At 44.7% G+C, this 18,665-nt stretch overlaps 1 protein-coding gene across 2 annotated transcripts in view; it reads left to right on the top strand.

The window, feature by feature from the left end:
* The first annotated feature begins 6,537 nt into the window (after nt 1–6,537).
* Nucleotides 6,538–18,665, top strand: part of CD2H10orf143 (chromosome D2 C10orf143 homolog) — a 66,586-nt gene continuing 54,458 nt past the window's right edge. The window contains exon 1 of one of the 2 annotated variants that reach the window (XM_045040856.1): nt 6,538–6,900. In XM_045040856.1, the coding sequence (XP_044896791.1) occupies nt 6,799–6,900 (102 nt within the window). In that variant the 5' untranslated portion in view covers nt 6,538–6,798. The remainder of the gene's footprint in view (nt 6,901–18,665) is intronic. The other variant, XM_045040857.1, reaches the window with a different exon arrangement.

Here is an 18,665-nt window from a genome sequence, read left to right as displayed (position 1 = left end):
GTTCCACGTTAACTCGCCAATAAAGGGCATGTGTCGTATGCCAGCTCGATGCAGAAAACATTGGAGTCGGGGTCCCCTGGCACAGGTTACTTGGCCAGTCCAGACGGGCCCACGTGGGAAGATACAGACAGCATGACAGACAGAGGGTGGCTCCTGTGGAGGACCACAGAGCCGTCAGAGCCACGGAAGGGAAGTCCCATGGGCGAGCTGGACGTTGCCTGGACCTTGAGCTCCGAGGTGAAAGAGAGAGGCGGGAAGAGAGAGGCCAGACAGGCACAGGGCTCCTGGTCAGGGAAGAAAGCGGACGGACACAGGCCGCTAGGTGAGGCCGTACCCAGGGAGGCAGAGACGGGCCGGTTCTCAGGGAGGAGAAGGCCCTCGACCGCCCACTCCTGGGCAGAAGCCACTTCCGGCACAGAGGGGAGCGTGCAGGATAGACTACTCGTGCCGGCGCACAACAGACGGTCACCTCTCGAGGCCCGATGCCGGTTCCGCACTTTCCAGCAGGGCGCCTGCAAACTCGGCCTGTGAGACGAAGGCCCTTGGGGCCAATGGCAGACCTGAGCTGTTGCTGGTGTTTGTTTGCTGGGGTGAGCAAACTTGCCCGGTTTCCAGCAACACCTGCAGCCTAATCGGGAGGCTCTCCACAGGCAGGAAGGGCTACAGGGCAGCAAAACTGGTGAGGGGTCCCAACGGAGCTGTGAGGGAATTCGGGTCGGCCAGCCGGTCCTCCCGCAGCCCTGGGCTCCACAGCTAAGGCCTCTGAGCCTGTTTCTGGTATCTGAACACAAAGACACCCCTGCCGTGGCTTCACTGACACCAGGGACGCGGAGCTGACGGCTCCAGCTCCGACGCCTGATGGACGGCAGGCCCAGTCCCAGCCAGTGGGGAACCAGCCCTCGGTGGGGCCTACGGGACGTCGGTCGGCAAGAAGGAAAACTGACCCCTGAGCTGAGCGTCCTGGAGGACTGGAGTCAGGCCACGGCTGAGGTGCGTGTAGGTGGCTGCTCTAGGTCAGCGGGTCAGCTTGGCCTCTCTGAGGAGGGGCGGGACCGCCAACATCTGAACAAGAAGAAGCAAGCTGTTGCAGAGCAGGGAGAAGTGTTTCCAGGCAAAGATGATGACCCTTATCACTATGATAGTATCTAAAAGCTGAGAATTTCAAAGAAAGAAAGGTATCCTTATGCTTGTGCCCAAAGAAAGTGCTGAGAATTTCTTTCAATAAGAGGGCAAGAAGGAAAAGAAGGGGCATTCATTAAACACCTACTGTGTGCCAGTCTCTGTACTGGAGGTTGTGGATGTATTGTCTCTTTCACATCCCAACAAGAAGAGGTAGCAAGTTTTGGGGCGCCTGGGTGGCGCAGTCGGTTAAGCGTCCGACTTCAGCTAGGTCACGATCTCGCGGTCAGTGAGTTCGAGCCCCGCGTCGGGCTCTGGGCTGATGGCTCAGAGCCTGGAGACTGTTTCCGATTCTGTGTCTCCCTCTCTCTCTGCCACTCCCCCGTTCATGCTCTGTCTCTCTCTGTCCCAAAAATAAACAAAAAAAAGTTGAAAAAAAATTAAAAAAAAAAAGTCGTTGGAGAGTGAAAGGGGGGTGTTTAAGTTCATGAAAAACTAGTCCTAGCTTTGCAAAAGTTGAACAGAACTGTCACTCATCCCCCTCCCTACAACACACGTGCGATCTCCCTTGACCGGGCTGAGCTGTACATGGTTTCCGAGGCCATCTGCAGGCTACTCTTTGAAGCTCCCTCTTTCCTGGAAGACAGGTGACAGGAGCAGGCTATTTCATTCCTATTGTACAGATGAGGAAACTGAGGCTTAGAAATGAATGCTTGCCCCGGTGAACATCACTAGTTAAGTTTGACAGCCATATGCCAACTGAACCTCCAGAAACCGCCTGGACTCCGAATGGTCCAGGGCTCAGATGGGGACAGACTAGAGATGGTCGGGCAGCTACGGTGACCGAGTACCGCACATCAGGCTCGCCACGGTACAGACGGTATCTCGCGGAAGACGCACAGGACCGCGCTGACGCAGACATCGCTATTAACACCCCCAACTTCTACACTGAGAGGGGCAGGGGGTGAGAGGTTAAAGCAGCTCGCTTGGGAGCTGGACATCGGCAGGGTGGAACCGGACCTCAGGTCACCTGAGAGCCGTTTCCCTGGAAGGTGGTGTGTGAGGGATGGTAAATGGTGTGCAGAGAAATGCTTTTCTTTTAATATTTAATGTATTCATTTATTTGTGGTAAATAATTAATATTTATTGTGGTAAAATATACGTAAAATTCACCATGTTAAACATTTTTTTCTTATTAAAGACTTCTTGGCATTTTATTTATTTATTTGTTTATTTCTGTCTGTCTTACCTTTTTTTTTTAGTTTAAATTCAAGTTCATTAACATACCGTGTAGTATTGGCTTCAGGAGTAGAGCCCAGTGATTCATCTCTTAACATATGACACCCAGGGCTCATCCCAACAAGTGTCCTCCTTAATGCCCATCACCCATCTAGCCCATCCCCCTCCCACTTCCCCTCCAGCAACCCTCAGTTTGTTCTCTGTGTTTAAGAGTCTCTTATGGTTTGCCTCCCTCTCTGTTTTTCTCTTATTTTTTCCTTCTCTTCCCCTATGTTCACCTGTTTTGTCTCTCAAATTCCACATGTGAGTGAAATCATGTATTTTTCTTTCTGTGATTGACTTACTTCGCTTAGCATAATACACTCTAGTTCCATCCACATTGTTGCAAATGGCAAGATTTCATTCTTTTTGATTGCCAACTTATACTCCATTGTATATATGTACCACATCTTCTTTACCTATTCATCAGTCGATGGACATTTGGGCTCTTTCCATACCTTGACTATTGTTGATAGCACTGCTATAAACACTGGGGTGCATGTGCCCCTTTGAATCAGCATTTTTGTAACCTTTGGATAAATACCTAGTAGTGCCATTGCTGGGTCATAGGGTAATTCATTTTGAACATTTTTAAGTGTAGAGCTCAATGGTATTAAGTGACCATCATCACCATCCATGTCTGGAACTCTTCACGCCTTCCCAAAGTGAAAGTCTGTACCCATTAAACACTAACTCCCCATTCTCCTTCCCACCCCTGGAAACCACCATTCTATCTGTCTCTAGGAGTTTGATTTTTCCAGTATTTCCTGTAACTGGAATTATACTTTATCCTTTTGTGACTGCCTTATTTCATTTCACATAACGCCCTCAGGGTTCCATGTCGTAGCTGGCATCGGAATTTCTTTCCTTGAGGCAGAATGGTATTCCACTGTACGGATGGACCACGTTTTACTTATCCATTCATCTGTCTATGAACACTTAGGTTCTTTCCATCTTTTGGCTACTGCGTCTAGTGTGCAATGAACATGGGCATCCGAGCTCCATGCTTTCAACTATTTTGTGTTATACGCCCACAAGTAGGGTTGTGGATCATAATTTTATTAATTTTTTGAGGAAATGTCATACTGTTTTTAATAGGGCTGCACCATTTTGTAGTCTCCCTAGCAACGCTCAAGGGTCCTAACTTCTCCACATTCTGGTCAACACTTGTTTTCTTATAATGCACCTCCTAATGGATGTGAGGTGGTATCTCAATGTGGATTTGATTTGTATTTCCCTAATGAGTAGTTGATGTTGTGCATCGTTTCATGTGGTTATTGGCTGTTTGGAATCATCTTTGGAGAGATGTCTATTCAAGTCCTTTGTCCATTTTTTAATCAGGTTCTTTCCCTGATGTTGAGTTGTAGACATTCTTTATGTAGTCTAGGTCTTAACTCCTTATCAGAGACGTGATTTACAAATATTTAGTCCATTTTTGGGGTTGCCTTATCACTGTATTAATAGTGTTATTTGATGCACGTTAAGTTTTTAATTTTGATATAGTCCAATTTATCCATTTTTGTTGTTGCTGTTGACTATGCTTTTGATGTCATATGCAAGAATCCAACGTCCTGAGAATTTTCCAGTTTTTTTTCCTAATAACTAATGTATTTGTTTTAACATATTGAAATAATGAGTACTATAAATATTATTTAATAGATGTCTTATATTATTTTTAGAGTTTGAAAAATATATGATATTAATTTAAATAAACTAAGTAGTAGCAGAGTTTTGTATACATCGTAATTGTATCCAATTGACTGTTGTTTGGTAACTAGCGTATCACACTAAATCGCAATGTATTAAATATACCTATCGCTGTACATAGTGTTAAAGAAAGAAAATGCACGACACTTGACATGAGTGGTAAGGCAGACTTTATTCAGGGGGTCCATTGTGACAGATATAGAGACTATTATAACGGGATTTTGCAATAGGAGAGGAAGAGTGGGATTAACTCCCAACACAAAGAAGAGTGGGAATTCATAGCCTAGGAGTGTGATGCGGGTAGGGGGAGGTCAGTGGGTGAAAAATCCTAGAGGGAAACATCTGGGGTGAGGGACAATTCTTTCTAAATCAACCCAACAGGATTCTTGCTGAAGGCAGGCCGGGGTGATCAGACATCACCTGGGGGAATGTGGGGAATGAGGAACCCCATCAGACATTGAGGCTGATCAGAGGGCAAGAGTGGGAGACTCTTGCTAAACCTGGACAATGCAGAGACTAACATGGAAACCCCAGAGTCAGGGACTAGTTGAGAAGAGTTCAGGGGAGCCTGGGTAGAGTTTGGTCAAGGAGAATAGCTGTCACCAGCCTGTGGGCTAAGCGTTCCCCCATTACTCAATGGTTGGTTCAAGTGCCTGAAAGAGCAGCCCCAAGTCCAAAGGCCAGTGATACTGACACTGGACCACACAGCACATCGTTTAAGGTAAACTGCGAGGCCAAAAGAACACAAAGTTTTTAAAGTAGGGGTAGTAGTACAGGTTCTTGATAGCACCTTATTTTCAACTCTGAAATGCAACAGTTCTGAAAATCAGTTCTTCCTAAGTTTCGAGCAAACACATTTGAACGGATATGAGACTATTTAAAGCAGTTATATATCCCACTTAAGGTGAATATTTCTGAACATTAACACATTTTGCCACATAAATATTGTGTCTGATCATAGGGTGTTGTCCCAGGCCCTACTGAAGGCGTTTCATACTAGATATGTAATATATATATATATATATATATATATATATAGCGCTTCAAAAACAAAAAAATCCTAAAGATTTTGAATTCCAAAACACAGCCAGCCCCAAGGTCCCACCCCCAACTTTATTGAGATATAACTGGCATAGGACATCGTACAACTGGAATGATTTGACGTGTTTACATTGCAAAAGGATTACCATAGTAAGATCAGTTAGCACATTTATCACCTTACACAGTTTATTTTTTTTTATGGTGAGAACTTTCAACATGGAGTCTCTTAACAACTTTCAAATATACAGTATTGTTAACTTTTGCTCACAACCGTTAAGTCCAGGGTTTTGATACAGGATTGTCAACTAGGAGCAGCAGTGTTAGTATAGGAAGACTAGTAATAGTAATATACCATTTATTGAGTAGTTTGTGTCAGTCGTTGTTCTAAATACATTATATGTATACACCTCACTTAATCTTCATAATGCCCTGATTCATCATTATCTTTCATAAATAACAAAACTGATATAGATTAGCTACCTGGCTTGCTGAAGATCATGCAGCCAGATGCCCAACGGAGTGGAGGAGTCACGCATTTCACCTTAACGGGTAAGAACCAGGCTTTGCAACAAAAAAGATACCTTTACCCGCAGCAGAATGGTAAACTCAGCCCTCAAATAACTGAAATGCAACAAAAAGCCTGGAGGCTGGCAGGCATGTAGTTGTGGATTGGTGCGGAACTCAAGGCGTTTCGGCCTAGGTGCTGTCGCACTTTTCACCAGGTTTTCCGCCAGCCGCCCCTCATGGTGGCAGGAGGGTTGCAGCGGCTCCGGGAAGCTCACACTTCGGCGGGAAACAACCCCAACAATAGCTGGAAAGAACGCAGCCCCCGCCCATCCATCCGTTTACCACAGATGGGAAACTCCGTCCCGGAGCCCCGCCCCCGCAGACCTACTTTACTGCCACTGCGCAGAGCTCCGGCCCTGCCCACCGCTAGCAGATACCCGGCAGAAGCCCGGCTCGGACGCGTGTTACTTAATCAGAGTACGGGGCCGGGCGCCTCGGCCTTTACGGGGGCTGCCAGCTCCCCTAGGGTGCGAGCGCAGAGGGCAGCCGGCGCGGCCCGTCAGGCCCCCGTTCCTCCTCTGCACAGCCCGCAGAGAAGCTCCCCACCCAGGGCCACACCCGGGCTGGCGATCACCGTACCGCCCCCAGCCACGCCCGCCCGGAAGTGAGGCCCCCTTCCCGGGACTATAGCTCCCAGACACACCCTCCAGGGCAGCTCGCCCACGCGGATTGGCTCCCTGCGCCATCCATCAACCGACCAGCCGCAGGAAGACGGTTGCTGACGGCGCTCGATGACCAATCACAAGAGCGAGGAGGAGGGAGCTCCCCCTGCCGATCCGCCACCAGCAGTCGAAGCCTAGCAGGACCCTGAAGGAGTAAGGTCTTCGGAGTCCCACAGTCGATCCAGTGACTGGAGAAGTAACAGGCTGGCCCTCTGTGCGAAATGACAACCCTGGGCGGAAGTCCCCTTTTGCCCAGAAGACTCTGGTCTCCGCTACTCGTGTCTGCTGCCCTCGCGAAGCAAGGCCCAGCCGTCTTCGCGGCGCCCCGCCCCCCGTCTCTCATTGGCGCCCGCGGCGCACGTGGGGGGGGGGGCAAAGAGGCGTGGACACAGTGGCTGGGGCGGGCGGCCGGAGTCCGTAGGTCATGAGAGGCCCGTGGACTCGGGCTTGGGGCCGCAGGGATACCATGGTGCCGGGCCCGTGGCGACGGCGGCGGCCGGAGGAGCTGCAGGTTCCGGGGGACGCGGTGAGCCCCCCCGGGGCCTGGGCGTTAGGAACGGGTTGGCGGAGCCCCTGGGCGGGCCCACTGGGCTTCGTGTCTCCCCGCGGGCCTGCCCGGGAGGAAATCTAGCTGGACTAGCGCTGGCGCCCTCCTGCCAGGGTGGGCGGGACGGGGGCGGGGCCGCGACTCAGGCACTCCGCCTCCCTGCGGCCGCGCCTGCGCAGAGATGCGGGGCCCCGGACCCTGGGTCCCTCTCAGGAGCGCGGGCTCCCTTGTATGGCCTGGCCGACTCGGTGGACTCAGGGTGAGGGTCAAGTGGCGCCCCGCGCTCTGCTCGCTGCTGCTCCTGAGTCAGGCCTCCGCGTGCGGGCGCTGGGCTGGGTGTGGTGGGGCTGCCAGGTGAGCAGACACACCTGGATTGAGCACTTTGACCCGAGGGAGCAGGGTCAGGTGACGTGACTGGTGATAAAAGCCCTGATCAAGATCCGCGGGTGGGTAATCGGGCCTGCACGAGACTGGAAGGGGAACAGGATAGGAGGCAGGGGATTGCTTAGACTTTTAGGGAACTGGAAGGCAAGTACCGTCGGATTGGAACGTTAAGGCAGAGCCCCTGAGCAGCTCCCGGTGACTTCCACCTCCGCTTGCGAACTGGCTGGTCTCACCCCGCCTGCTTTATTTCATGGTTCCTTGCTAAGAGCACCAGCGAGCAGCCAACATACCCAGCACAGGAAGTTTTCTGTGTCTTCTGGACTCACAGGCTTACTAAGCACGGGATCTGTCTCCCGAGTTCATGCAGGCACAGTTTTCTCGCATGATTTTACAGCATGACAAGACTGCCTAGTTTCCTTCCCTGCATGTGTTTCCTCACCCACCACTGCCTGGCCACGAAGCCAGTGTCACTTAACACCCTGTCACAGAAGCACACCACTTCCAGGGACCGTGTTACTAGGAAACAAATTAAGCTTCTGTAACTGAAGGTTTCAAACCACATTGGTTCCAACGAGGTGGAAGCTTGATCCTGCTGTCCATAATGTATAGAGGTGAGCGGGGGGGGGGGGGGGGGGGGGGGGGGGGTGCTTAAATACAGGGTGGGGCTGGTGCTACCCAGATCAAAGACATCCAGGGACCCAGGTTCCTCCCATCACCTGCTTCCTGCATTCCCTGGTGGTGTCCTTTTACGTGAGGTCAACGCCAGGTCATCACTACACTGCTCACCTTGCGTATGGTGGGAAGTAAATGTAGAGTGACATGATTATACTGACATTTTAAGAGCCTATTCTGGGAACTCTGGGGAAAATGAAAGGGATGGTGATCAGAGCTAAGGGGGGCAAGGGGCGTATAAATTACGAGAGGTTACAGGTTTGGACAGTGAATGTAGACAGAGGGCTCTGTGTATCGGAGGAAGAACGGACTAGTCTTGCTGATGGAGTGGACGTGGAAGGTCACGGGAGAGGAGGAGCCCAGGATGACTCCCAGGGCTGTGACTTGAGCACCTGGCTGGGCAATGGTGCTCTTACGGGAGAAGATTGGTGTGGAGCGCAGGAGAACACCAGCTCTGGTTTTGTCACTGCGTTTTCCACTTTGGACACGTTTGTCACAGGTAGTGCTAGTCATTGAGCGCTTAGCAGGTGGGTTGTCTGAATCTCACAGCAACCTGCTTTTATTCCCATATTACAAATGAAGAAACGGAGGTACAGGGAGGTTAATCAGCTGGTCTGAGGATACACAGCTAGTGGTGGACGTAGGTCTTTGACCCCACCGCCTGCCTTCAGTGCCTGTCGTCTTAGTCACAGCCTAAGACGTCTGCAGCCTCCCATGTGGGGCTTGCAACAAAGCCCTGAATTGGCCATACAAAGATGAAAGGTGTGATGCTACAGGCTGTCAGGGACGAGGCAATGGAGGTCATTATTGATCAGAGAGAACGAGAAAGGCTTACAGGAGAAACTTGGAATGATCTTGCAGATTGCGATGCTGAAATTAAGTGCCCAGCTGGAGGCTGCAGTACTTCCTGTTACCAAGGATTAGTGACTTGGGTGTCTTATTGCCATGGTGTGTGTGGACTCTTGATTTGATAAAGTTCTTGTTCATATTGTATTGTGCCTCAGTCGTTGATCCAATAATCCAGATTGAGTCCTTGTCCCAAGTTTTCCATTCTCTTTTCTCTCTCTCTCTCACACACATGCCCCCCCCCCCCCCCCCCCCCCCGGCCTCCTCAGAGTTTGGTTACGTGGAAAGAGCAACTCATGTCCTACCTCTGTTCACAGACAAGTGGGTCTACACCCTGTGCGTTGTAACCACCAGTGGAGCTGTAGAAACCCCTGCAGCTGCCAGGACCCATCTCTGTAATAGCTCCACAAGTGTTCGGCGGAGCCACAGTCAGGCGCCTCCCGTAACCCCCTGGGTGTCCTGATTGTGGGAAGGTTGCCCAGTGTGGTGACACGTGTAGCCATGGACTATGAGTAGGGTTCATTATTCCTGTTAGAGTGCCTGCTGAACAGCAAGCACTATTCTGGGCTCTGCAGAAAGGAAAGAGAAGTGAAATCCTGGTGAGATTGACCCTGAGACCTGGAGGCATCCAGCGCTTGGCTGCTTCAGCCCCCCTGCCCCCCGCACCCTCACCACCCTACATGTTCGGGAAGAAGAGGGTGTGCCCAGAACGCCCACCTTCATGCATACTCAGCCTTTACTGTCCGTGAAGGTGCTCCTTCCTGACGACTTCTGTAAAAATTCTCCAGGGAAGCGACACCCGAGGTGTCTGGGCTCACCCTCCAATTGGTATCTTTTCTAGTTTCCTCTCGGTTGATCCAGGATCCCATTTTCCAGCTTATCCTGGGATTAGTGACCATTTCCGCTAATGTATTTTCATTCTTTATCAGTGACCTGTAGAAATAACGTATCAGGATGCAATAATTAATTGGCTATTGACCGTTTTTTTATCACTAGTTTTTTTCTTTAAAAATTTTTACCTTTATATTTCTTCGTTGATATGTATTTTTTACAATTGAAGTGTAGGGACGCCTGGGTGGCTCAGTCGGTTAAGTGTCCGATTTCGGCTCAGGTCATGATCTCATGGTTTGTGGGTTCGAGCCCCGTGTCGGGCTCTGTGCTGTGTGCTGACAGCTCAGAGCCTGGAGCCTGCTTCAGCTTCTGTGTCTCCCTCTCTCTCTCTCTCTGCCCCTCCCTCACTCGCGCTCTTTGTCTGTCTCGAAAATAAACATTAAAAAAAATAAATTAAAAAAGTAAAATTGAAGAATGCTGTACATACAGTGATCGTTTCAGGGATGCACTGTAATAATTCCACAGTTGTATACATTACTCCGTGCTCGTCATGATTACTGTACTCTTGATCCCCTTGAATTCACCCATCCCCCCACCCGCCCACCTCCCTTGTGGCAATCACTGGTGTTCTCTGTATTTGAGTCTTTTTTTGTTTGTTTTTGTTTGTTCTATTTCTTAAATTCCACTTCTGCGTGAAAGCATATGTTATTTGTCTTTTTCTGACTGACGTATTTCACTTAGTGTAATAACCTCTAAATCCATCTGCGTGGCAAATGGCAAGACCTCATTCTTCTTTATGGCTGAGTAATATTCTGCTGTATGTATATACCACATCTTTATCCATTCATCTGTTGATGGACACTTGGGCTGCTTCCATAGTTTGGCTATTGTAGATAATGCTGCAATAAACACAGGGTGCAAATATCTTTTTGAATTAGTGTTTTTCTTGGGGTAAATAGCCAGTTGTGGAATTACTGGATCATATACTAATTCTATATTAATTTTTTTGAGTAACCTCTATACTGTTTTTCACAGTGGCTGCACCAGTTTGCATTTCCACTAACAGTGCATGAGTTTCTTTTTCTCCACATCCTCACCATCGCCTGTTATTTCTTGTGTTTTTTAGTTTCACCATTCTGGTGATTAATGATATTAAGCATCTTTTCATGTGTCTGTTGGCCATCTGAATGTCCTCTTTGGAAAAATGTCTATTCATGTCCTTCCCATTTTCATCGGATTATTTGGGTGTTTTGGTGTTGAGTTGTATGAGTTCTTTATGTATTTTGGATATTAATCCCTTTTTTTCTTTTTACTTATTTGTTCATTTACATCCAAGTTAGTTTGCATATAGTGCTCTAATGACTTCAGAAGTAGATTGCCAGTGATTCATCCCCTACGTATAACACTCAGTGCTCATCCCAACAAGTGTCCTCCCTAATCCCCCTTACCTATTTAGCCCATCCCTTCACCCATGATATTAACCCCTTATGTATCATTTGCCAATATCTTCTCCCATTCCATTCAATAGGTTGCCTTTTTGTTTTTATTGGTAGTTTGCTATGTAAAGCTTTTACTTTTGATGCAGTCTCAATAGGTTATTTTTGTTTTTGAGACCTACCGAGAAAAATGTTGCTATGGCCGATGTCAGAAGAAATTACTGCCGGTGTTTTCTTCTAGGATTTTTACGGCTTCAGGTCTCACATTTAGGTCTTTAATCCATTTTGAGTTTATTTTTGTGTGTGGTGTAAGTAAGGGGTCCGGTTTCATTGTTCTGCATGTAGCTACTGGTTTTCCCAACCTTTTGTGGAAAAGGCTCTCTTTTCCCATTGCATATTCTTGCCTCCATTGATTGACCATATAACTGGTTTTGTTTCTGGGCTCTTTATCCTGTTCCATTGACCTATGTGTCTGTTTTGGTGCCAGTACCATGCTGTTTTGATTACTACCGCTTTGTAGAATATCTTGAAGTCAGGGATTGTGATACCTCCAGCTTTGTTCTTTCTCGAGATTGTTTTGGCTCATTGGGGTCTTTTGTGGTTCCATCCAAATTTTAATATTATTTGTTTCTAGTTCTGTGAAAGTGTTGTTGGCATTTTGGCCAGGATTGCATTAAATTTGTAGATTGCTCTGGGTAGTACAGACGTTTTAATGATACTGGTTCTTCTGGTCCATGAGCTTGGAATATCTTTACATTTATTTGTGTCCTCTTTAATTTCTTTCATCAATGTTTCATGGTTTTCAGAGTATGGGTCTTTCACCTCTTTGCTTAAATTTATCCCTAGATATTTTGTTATTTTTGGTCCAATTATAAATGGGATTGTTTTCTGGGGCGCCTGGATTGCTCAGTTGGTCGAGCGTCCAACTTCAGCTCAGGTGTAATCTCACGGTTGGTGAGTTGGAGCCCCATATCCGGCTTGCTGCTGGCCGCACAGAGCCTGCTTCGGGTGCTCTGTCCCTCTCTCTCTTGGCCCCTCCTCCACTTGGGCTTGTTCTCTCTCTCAAGAATAAACATTAAAAAAATACATTGGATTGTTTTCATAATTTCTCTCTCTGCTACTTCATTGTTAGTGTAGAAGTGCAGCAGATTTTATTAATTTTGTATCCTGAGACTTTACTGAATTCGTTTGTCAGTTCTAGTAGTTTTTTGGTGGAGTCTTTAGGGTTTTCTATATATAGTGTCATGTCATCTGCAAATAGTGAAAGTTTTCCTTCTTCCTTAACAGTTTGGATGCCTTTTATTTCTTTTTGTTGTCTGATCGCTGTGGCTAGCTAGGACTTCCAATATACTGTTGAGTAAAATTGGCGAGAGCAGACATCCCTGTCTTATTCCTGATCTCAGAGGAAAAACTTAGTTTTTCACCACTGAGGACGATGTTAGCTGTGGGTTTTTCATTTGTGGCCTTTATTATGTTGAGGTGTGTTCCCTTTAAACCTACTTTGTTGAGAGTTTTGTCGTGAATGGATGTTGTACTTTGTCAAGTGCTTTTTCTGCATCTGTTGAGATGATCATATGGTTTTTATCCATTCTCTTGTTAATGTGATAAATCATATTGATTGATTTATGAATATTGAACCACCCTAGATCCCCAGAGTAAATCTCACTTGATTGAGATGAATGATTTTTTTTTAATTTTTTTTAACATTTATTTATTTTTGAGACAGAGAGAGAGCATGAACAGGGGAGGGTCAGAGAAAGAGGGAGACACAGAATCTGAAACAGGCTCCAGGCTCTGGGTTGTCAGCACAGAGCCCAACACGGGGCTCGAACCCACAGACCACGAGATCATGACCTGAGCCGAAGTCGGACGCTTAACCGACTGAGCCACCCAGGCTCCCCTGAATGTTTTTTTTAAATGTACTGTTAGATTTGGTTTAAATACTATTATTGGACTATAACAATGGCACATATTTAAGTGTACAGTTTGACTTTTTGGCCTTTGTAAATAATGTTTTTATGAGCATCCAAGTGCAAGTTTTTGTAAGGACATATATTTTCCTTTCTCTTGGGCATAAACCTAGTTGTGGGATTTCTGGGTCATGTGGTAACTTTTTTTTTTAATTAAAAATTTTTTTAATGTGTATTCATTCTTGAGAGAGAGAGACAGAGAAAGAGAGAGAAAGCGGGGGAGGGGCAGAGAAAGAAGGAGACACAGAATCTGAAGCGAGAGGGAGACACAGAATACGAAGCAGGCTCCAGGCTCCAAGCTGTCAACACAGAGCACAATGTGGGGCTCGAACCCATGAACTGTGAGATAGTGACCTGAGCTGAAGTTGGACACGTAACTGACTGAGCCACCCAGGCGCCCCTGTGGTAACCATCTTTAACCATTGGAGGAACTGCTAGATTGTTTCCAAAGTAGCTATGCTATTTTACATTCCCAGCAGCATTGTTCGAGAGTTCTGGTTTCTCCACATCTTTCCAACACTTGCTATTTGTCTTTTTAACTGTAGCCATCCTAAGTGGATGGGAAGTGCCATCTCTGTGGTTTTGACTTGCATTGTCCTGATATCTAATAGTGTTGGGCATCTTTATGTACTTCTCGCCCATTTGTATATTTTCTTTGGAAGGGTGTTGATGAGGTCCTTTGCCCATTTTTAAAATTAGGTTGTCTTTTGCTTGGTGAGTTGTAATAGTTTTTATATATTCCAAGTATGAGTCCCTTACCAGAAATGTGATTTGCAGAGCAGAATTCCCCCCGCTCCCCACCCACCTCTCTCATAATTTTAGCTCTTACATTTAGATCTGTTCCATTTTGCGTTAATTTTTGCTTATAGTATGTGGTAAGGTTCTAACCTCATTCTTTTGCATGTGGGTATTAACGTATCCAATCACCTTTTGTTGAAAAGACTATTCTTTCTCTCCATTTAATTACCATGGCACCTTTGCTGAAAATCAGTTCACTGTAAATGTGAGGGTTTTTCCCTAGATTCTCAATTTGGTTCCTTTGATCTGTTTGTCTATCCTAGGTTGGTACCACACTGTCTTGATGACTGTAGTTTATAGTAACTATTGAAACCTGCAAGTGTGGGTCCTTCAACCTTCGTTTTCAACGCTGTCTCAGCAATTTTGGGTCCCTGGAAGGTCCATGTGAATTTTAGGATCAGCTTGTCAATTCCTACAAAGAAGCCGGCTGGAATTTTGATAGGGATTGTATTGAATCTGTGGATTAATTTGAGGAATGTTGCCATCTTGACTGCACTCTGCATAGTGTCTGATGTATGAACATGGGATATCTAAGTTTCATTGGTTTTTCTCTATTGTTTCTATTTACTGTGGCATTACTTTTCACTGAGATCTTTATTATTTCCTTTCCTCTTTTTACATTGGGTTCCATTGTTCTTTTGTTTCTAGTTATTTAAGGTGGATGCTGAGGTCATAGAGTGGAGACCTTTTATTTTTTCTTGCATAGGCATTTAATGTTAAACATTTCCCCCAAGTACTTCTTTAGTGCAAATTTTGATATGTTTTGTTTTCATTTTTTTTTAGTTCAATGTACTTTATAATTTTCAGTTTGATTTCTTCTTTGATGCATTTGTTATGTAGAAATGTGTTAGTTTCCCAATATTTGGGGGTTTTCTAGAGATCTTTGCTATTGCTTTCTAATGTTTTTTTCCTAATCTTTATTATTTCCTTCCTTCTGCTGGCTTTAGGCTTCTTTTGTTCTTTTCCTAGCTCTTTTCTAAGGTTCAGTTGTTTATTTGAGATTTTTCTTGCTTCCCTCTTTTTTTTTTTTTTTAATGTTTTTATTTATTTTTGAGACAGAGAGAGACAGAGCATGAGCAGGGGAGGGGCAGAGAGAGGGAGACACAGAATTGGAAGCAGGCTCCAGGCTCCGAGCTGTCAGCACAGAGCCCGACGTGAGGTTTGAGTTCACAGACTGTGAGATCATGACCTGAGCTGAAATCGGACGCTTAACCGACTGAGCCACCCAGGCGCCCCCCCCCCTTTTCTTTTTTAATGTTTGTTTATTTTTGAGAGAGAGTGAACGGGGGATAGGGCAGAGAGAGAGGGAGACCGAGAATCCCAAGCAGGCTCCACGCTGACAGCAGAGAGCCCGAAGTGGGGATTGAATTCACGAACTATGAGATCGTGACCTGAGCCAAAGTCAGACATTCAACTGACTGAGCCACCCAGGCACCCCAGATTTTTCTTGTTTCTTGAGGTAGGCCTGTATTGCTCTATACTTCCCCTTAGGATGGCTTTTGCTGCATCCCAAAGCTTTTAGACCTTTGTGTTTTCACTTTCATTTGTTTCCATGTATTTTTAAAATTTCTTCTTTGATTTCCTGGTTGACCCACTCATTGTTTGGTAGCATGTTGTTTAACCTCCGTGTATTTGTGGTCTTTCCAGATTTTTTCTTGTGGTTGACTTCTAGTTCACAGCATTGTGGTCAGAGAAGGTACATGGTATAATTTCAGTCTTTTTATATTTGTTGAGGCCTGATTTGTGACCTAATATGTGATCTGTTCTGAAGAATGTCCCATGTGTATTCTGCTGTTTTAGGATGGAATGTTCTGAATGTATCTGTTAAGTCCATCTGGTCTAGCCATTGTTTCCTTGATGTTTTTGTTTCAATGATCTGTCCTTTGATGTACGTGGGGTGTTGAAGTCCCCTACTATTATTATATTATTATCTGTTCCTTTATGTTTGTTATTAATTGTTTTATATATTTGGGTGCTTTCATGTTTGGGTGCATAAATATTTACAATTGTTATATCTTCTTGTTGGATTATCCCCTTTATTACGATACAGGGCCCTGCTCTGTCTCTTGTTACAGTCTTTGTTTTAAAGTCTAGTTTGTCTGCTATAAGTGTTGCTACTCTGGCTTTCTTTTGATGTCCATTAGCATGATAAATGGTTCTCCACCCCCTCACTTTCAAATTGCAGGTGTGTTTAGGTCTAAAATGAGTCTCTTGTAGGCATCATGTAGGTGGGTCTTTTTTTTTTTTTTTTTTTTTTTTTTTTTTTTTTTTTTTACTTATCATCCATTCTGATACCTAATGTCTTTTGATTGGAGCATTTAGTCCATTTACATTCAAAGTAGTTATCGATAGATATGTATTGAGTGCCATCTTATTGCTTATTTTGTCATTGTTATCTGGAGATTTGTCTGATCCTTTCTTCTCTTTGTCACTTTTGGTCTCTCCTTTGCACTCAGAGTCCTCTTTAATATTTCTTGCAGGGCTGGTTTGGTGATTGTGAACTTCTTTAGTTTTTGTCTGGAAAACTCTTTATCTCTCTCAATATTCTGAATGATAAGCCTTGTGGATAGAGTATTCATGGCTGCATATGTTTCCCATTGAGCACTTTGAATATCTCATGTCACTCCCTTCTGGCTTTTTAGCTTTCTGTTGAGAAATCTCCAGCTGGCTGTATGGGTTTTCCTTTGTAAGTTAAGGACTTATTTGTCTTGCTGCTTTAAAAAATTTTTATCACTGTATTTTGCAAATTTACTTACAATGTGTCTTGGTGTTGTCTCCTTTTGTTGATTTTGACAGTTCTCTGTGCTTCCTGGATGTGAATACCTGTTTCCTTCCCCAAATTAGGGAAGTTTTCAGCTATTATTTTCTCAAATAAATTTTCTACCTCTTTTCTGTCTCTTCTTCTGGAACTTCTATGATACAAATGCTATTATGTTTAATGGAGTCGCTGAGGTCCCTAAGTCTATTCTTTTGTTGCATAATTCTACTTTCTCTCTCTTGTTCAGGTTTATTACTTACTATTATTTTGTTCCTCTGCTTCTTCCAGGCTGCTGTTCATTGCATCAAGCCTGTTTCCAATCTCGTTTATGGCATTCTTCATCTCTGATTCTTTTTTTAACTCTTTTTTTTAATCTGTGGTAAGATCTCACTTGTGTCTTATATTCTTAACGAATTCTAATTTAAGAATTTTTCAAAGAATTTCTAATTTAATTTCACTGTGCTCAGGGAACATACTGTGCGTGACTAGAATCCTTTTAGTTTACTTAGACTTATTTATTTTCCTTTTCCTAAAATTTAATTTTTAATTTTTGCTGTGATAAGAACACTTAATATGAGGTTTAGCCTCTTAACAAGTCTTAACTGTACAGTAGGCTGTAGGTACAGTGTTCTACATCAGATCTCTAGAATCTATTCGTTTTGCTTAACCAAAACTTGATACCTATTGATGAATAATTCTCCATTTTCCCTTTCCCACTACGCTTGGTAACTAGCATCTCCCCCCCCCCAACCCTTTAATTTTATGAATTTGACTCTTCTAGATACCTCATGTAAGTGGAATCATGCATTATGTGTCCTTCTGTGTCTGGCTTACTGCATTTGGCCCAAGATCCTTAATGTCCATTTATGTTGTCGTATAACATTCCTTCCTCTCTTTAAGGTTGAACAGAGTTCCAATGCATGTACATACCATATTTTCTTTGTTCACCTGTCAGTGGACATTTAGGTTGTTTCTACATCTTTGCTACTGTGAATATGTGCTGCAGTGAACACGGGAGTGTTGATATCTCTTTGAGAGCCTGATTGCAATTTTTTTGGTAGCTCTATTTTTAATTGTTTTTAGGAGCCTTCATACTGTTTTCCATGTAAAACAATTTTTTTTAATTTTTTTTTTTAACATTTTATTTTTATTTTTTTTGAGACACAGAGAGACAGAGCATGAACGGGGGAGGGTCAGAGAGAGGGAGACACAGAATCTGAAACAGGCTCCAGGCTCTGAGCTGTCAGCACAGAGCCCGACGCGGGGCTCGAACTCATGGACCGCGAGATCATGACCTGAGCCGAGGTCGGCCGCTTAACCGACTGAGCCACCCAGGCGCCCCTAAAACAATTTTTTTGATTCAAGGTATGGTCCATCTTGGAAAAGGTATATTGTGCAGTTGTTGAGTGTTCTACAAGTGTCTAATAAGTCATGTTGGTTGTTAGTTTGGTTTAAATCTTCTATTTTCTTAATGATTTTCTTCATGTTCTATCTGTTTTTGTGAGAAAGTATTGAAACCTGTGAATGTAATTGTATGTTTGTCTTTTTCCTTTCATTTCTTCTAGTTTTCTTTCATGTATTTGGAAGTTCTCTTATTAGGTGCAAATGCATTTATGAATTGTATATCTTTTTGATGAATTAACTACTTTAACATTAGCAAATTACTTCTTGTATCCCTTGTAACATTCTCCTCTATATCTGTATCTTTACATTTAAAGTGAGTTTCTTGGGGCTCCTGGGTGGCTCACTTGGTTGAGAGTCTGGCTCTTGATTTTGGCTCAGGTCAAGATCTCACGGTCCATGAGTTCCAACCTTATGTCAGGCTCTGCACTGACAGCATGGAGCCTGCTTGGGATTCTCTCTCTTCCTCTCTCTTTGTTCCTCCCCAGCTTGCACACTCATGCACATGTTCTCCCAAAATAATAAACTTAAAAATAAAGGGAGTTTCTTGTATGCAGCCTATAAGTGAGTATTTTTTCTCTTTAATTCAGTCTCTGCCTTTTCATTGGAATATTTGGTCTGTTTACATTTAATGTAATTGTTGGTATA

Source organism: Felis catus, chromosome D2, assembly GCF_018350175.1.
Source record: "Felis catus isolate Fca126 chromosome D2, F.catus_Fca126_mat1.0, whole genome shotgun sequence".
Classification (NCBI taxonomy): domain Eukaryota; kingdom Metazoa; phylum Chordata; class Mammalia; order Carnivora; family Felidae; genus Felis; species Felis catus.
The sequence above is the reverse complement of the archived record's forward strand: the minus strand, read 5'-3'. Positions and strand labels throughout refer to the sequence as shown.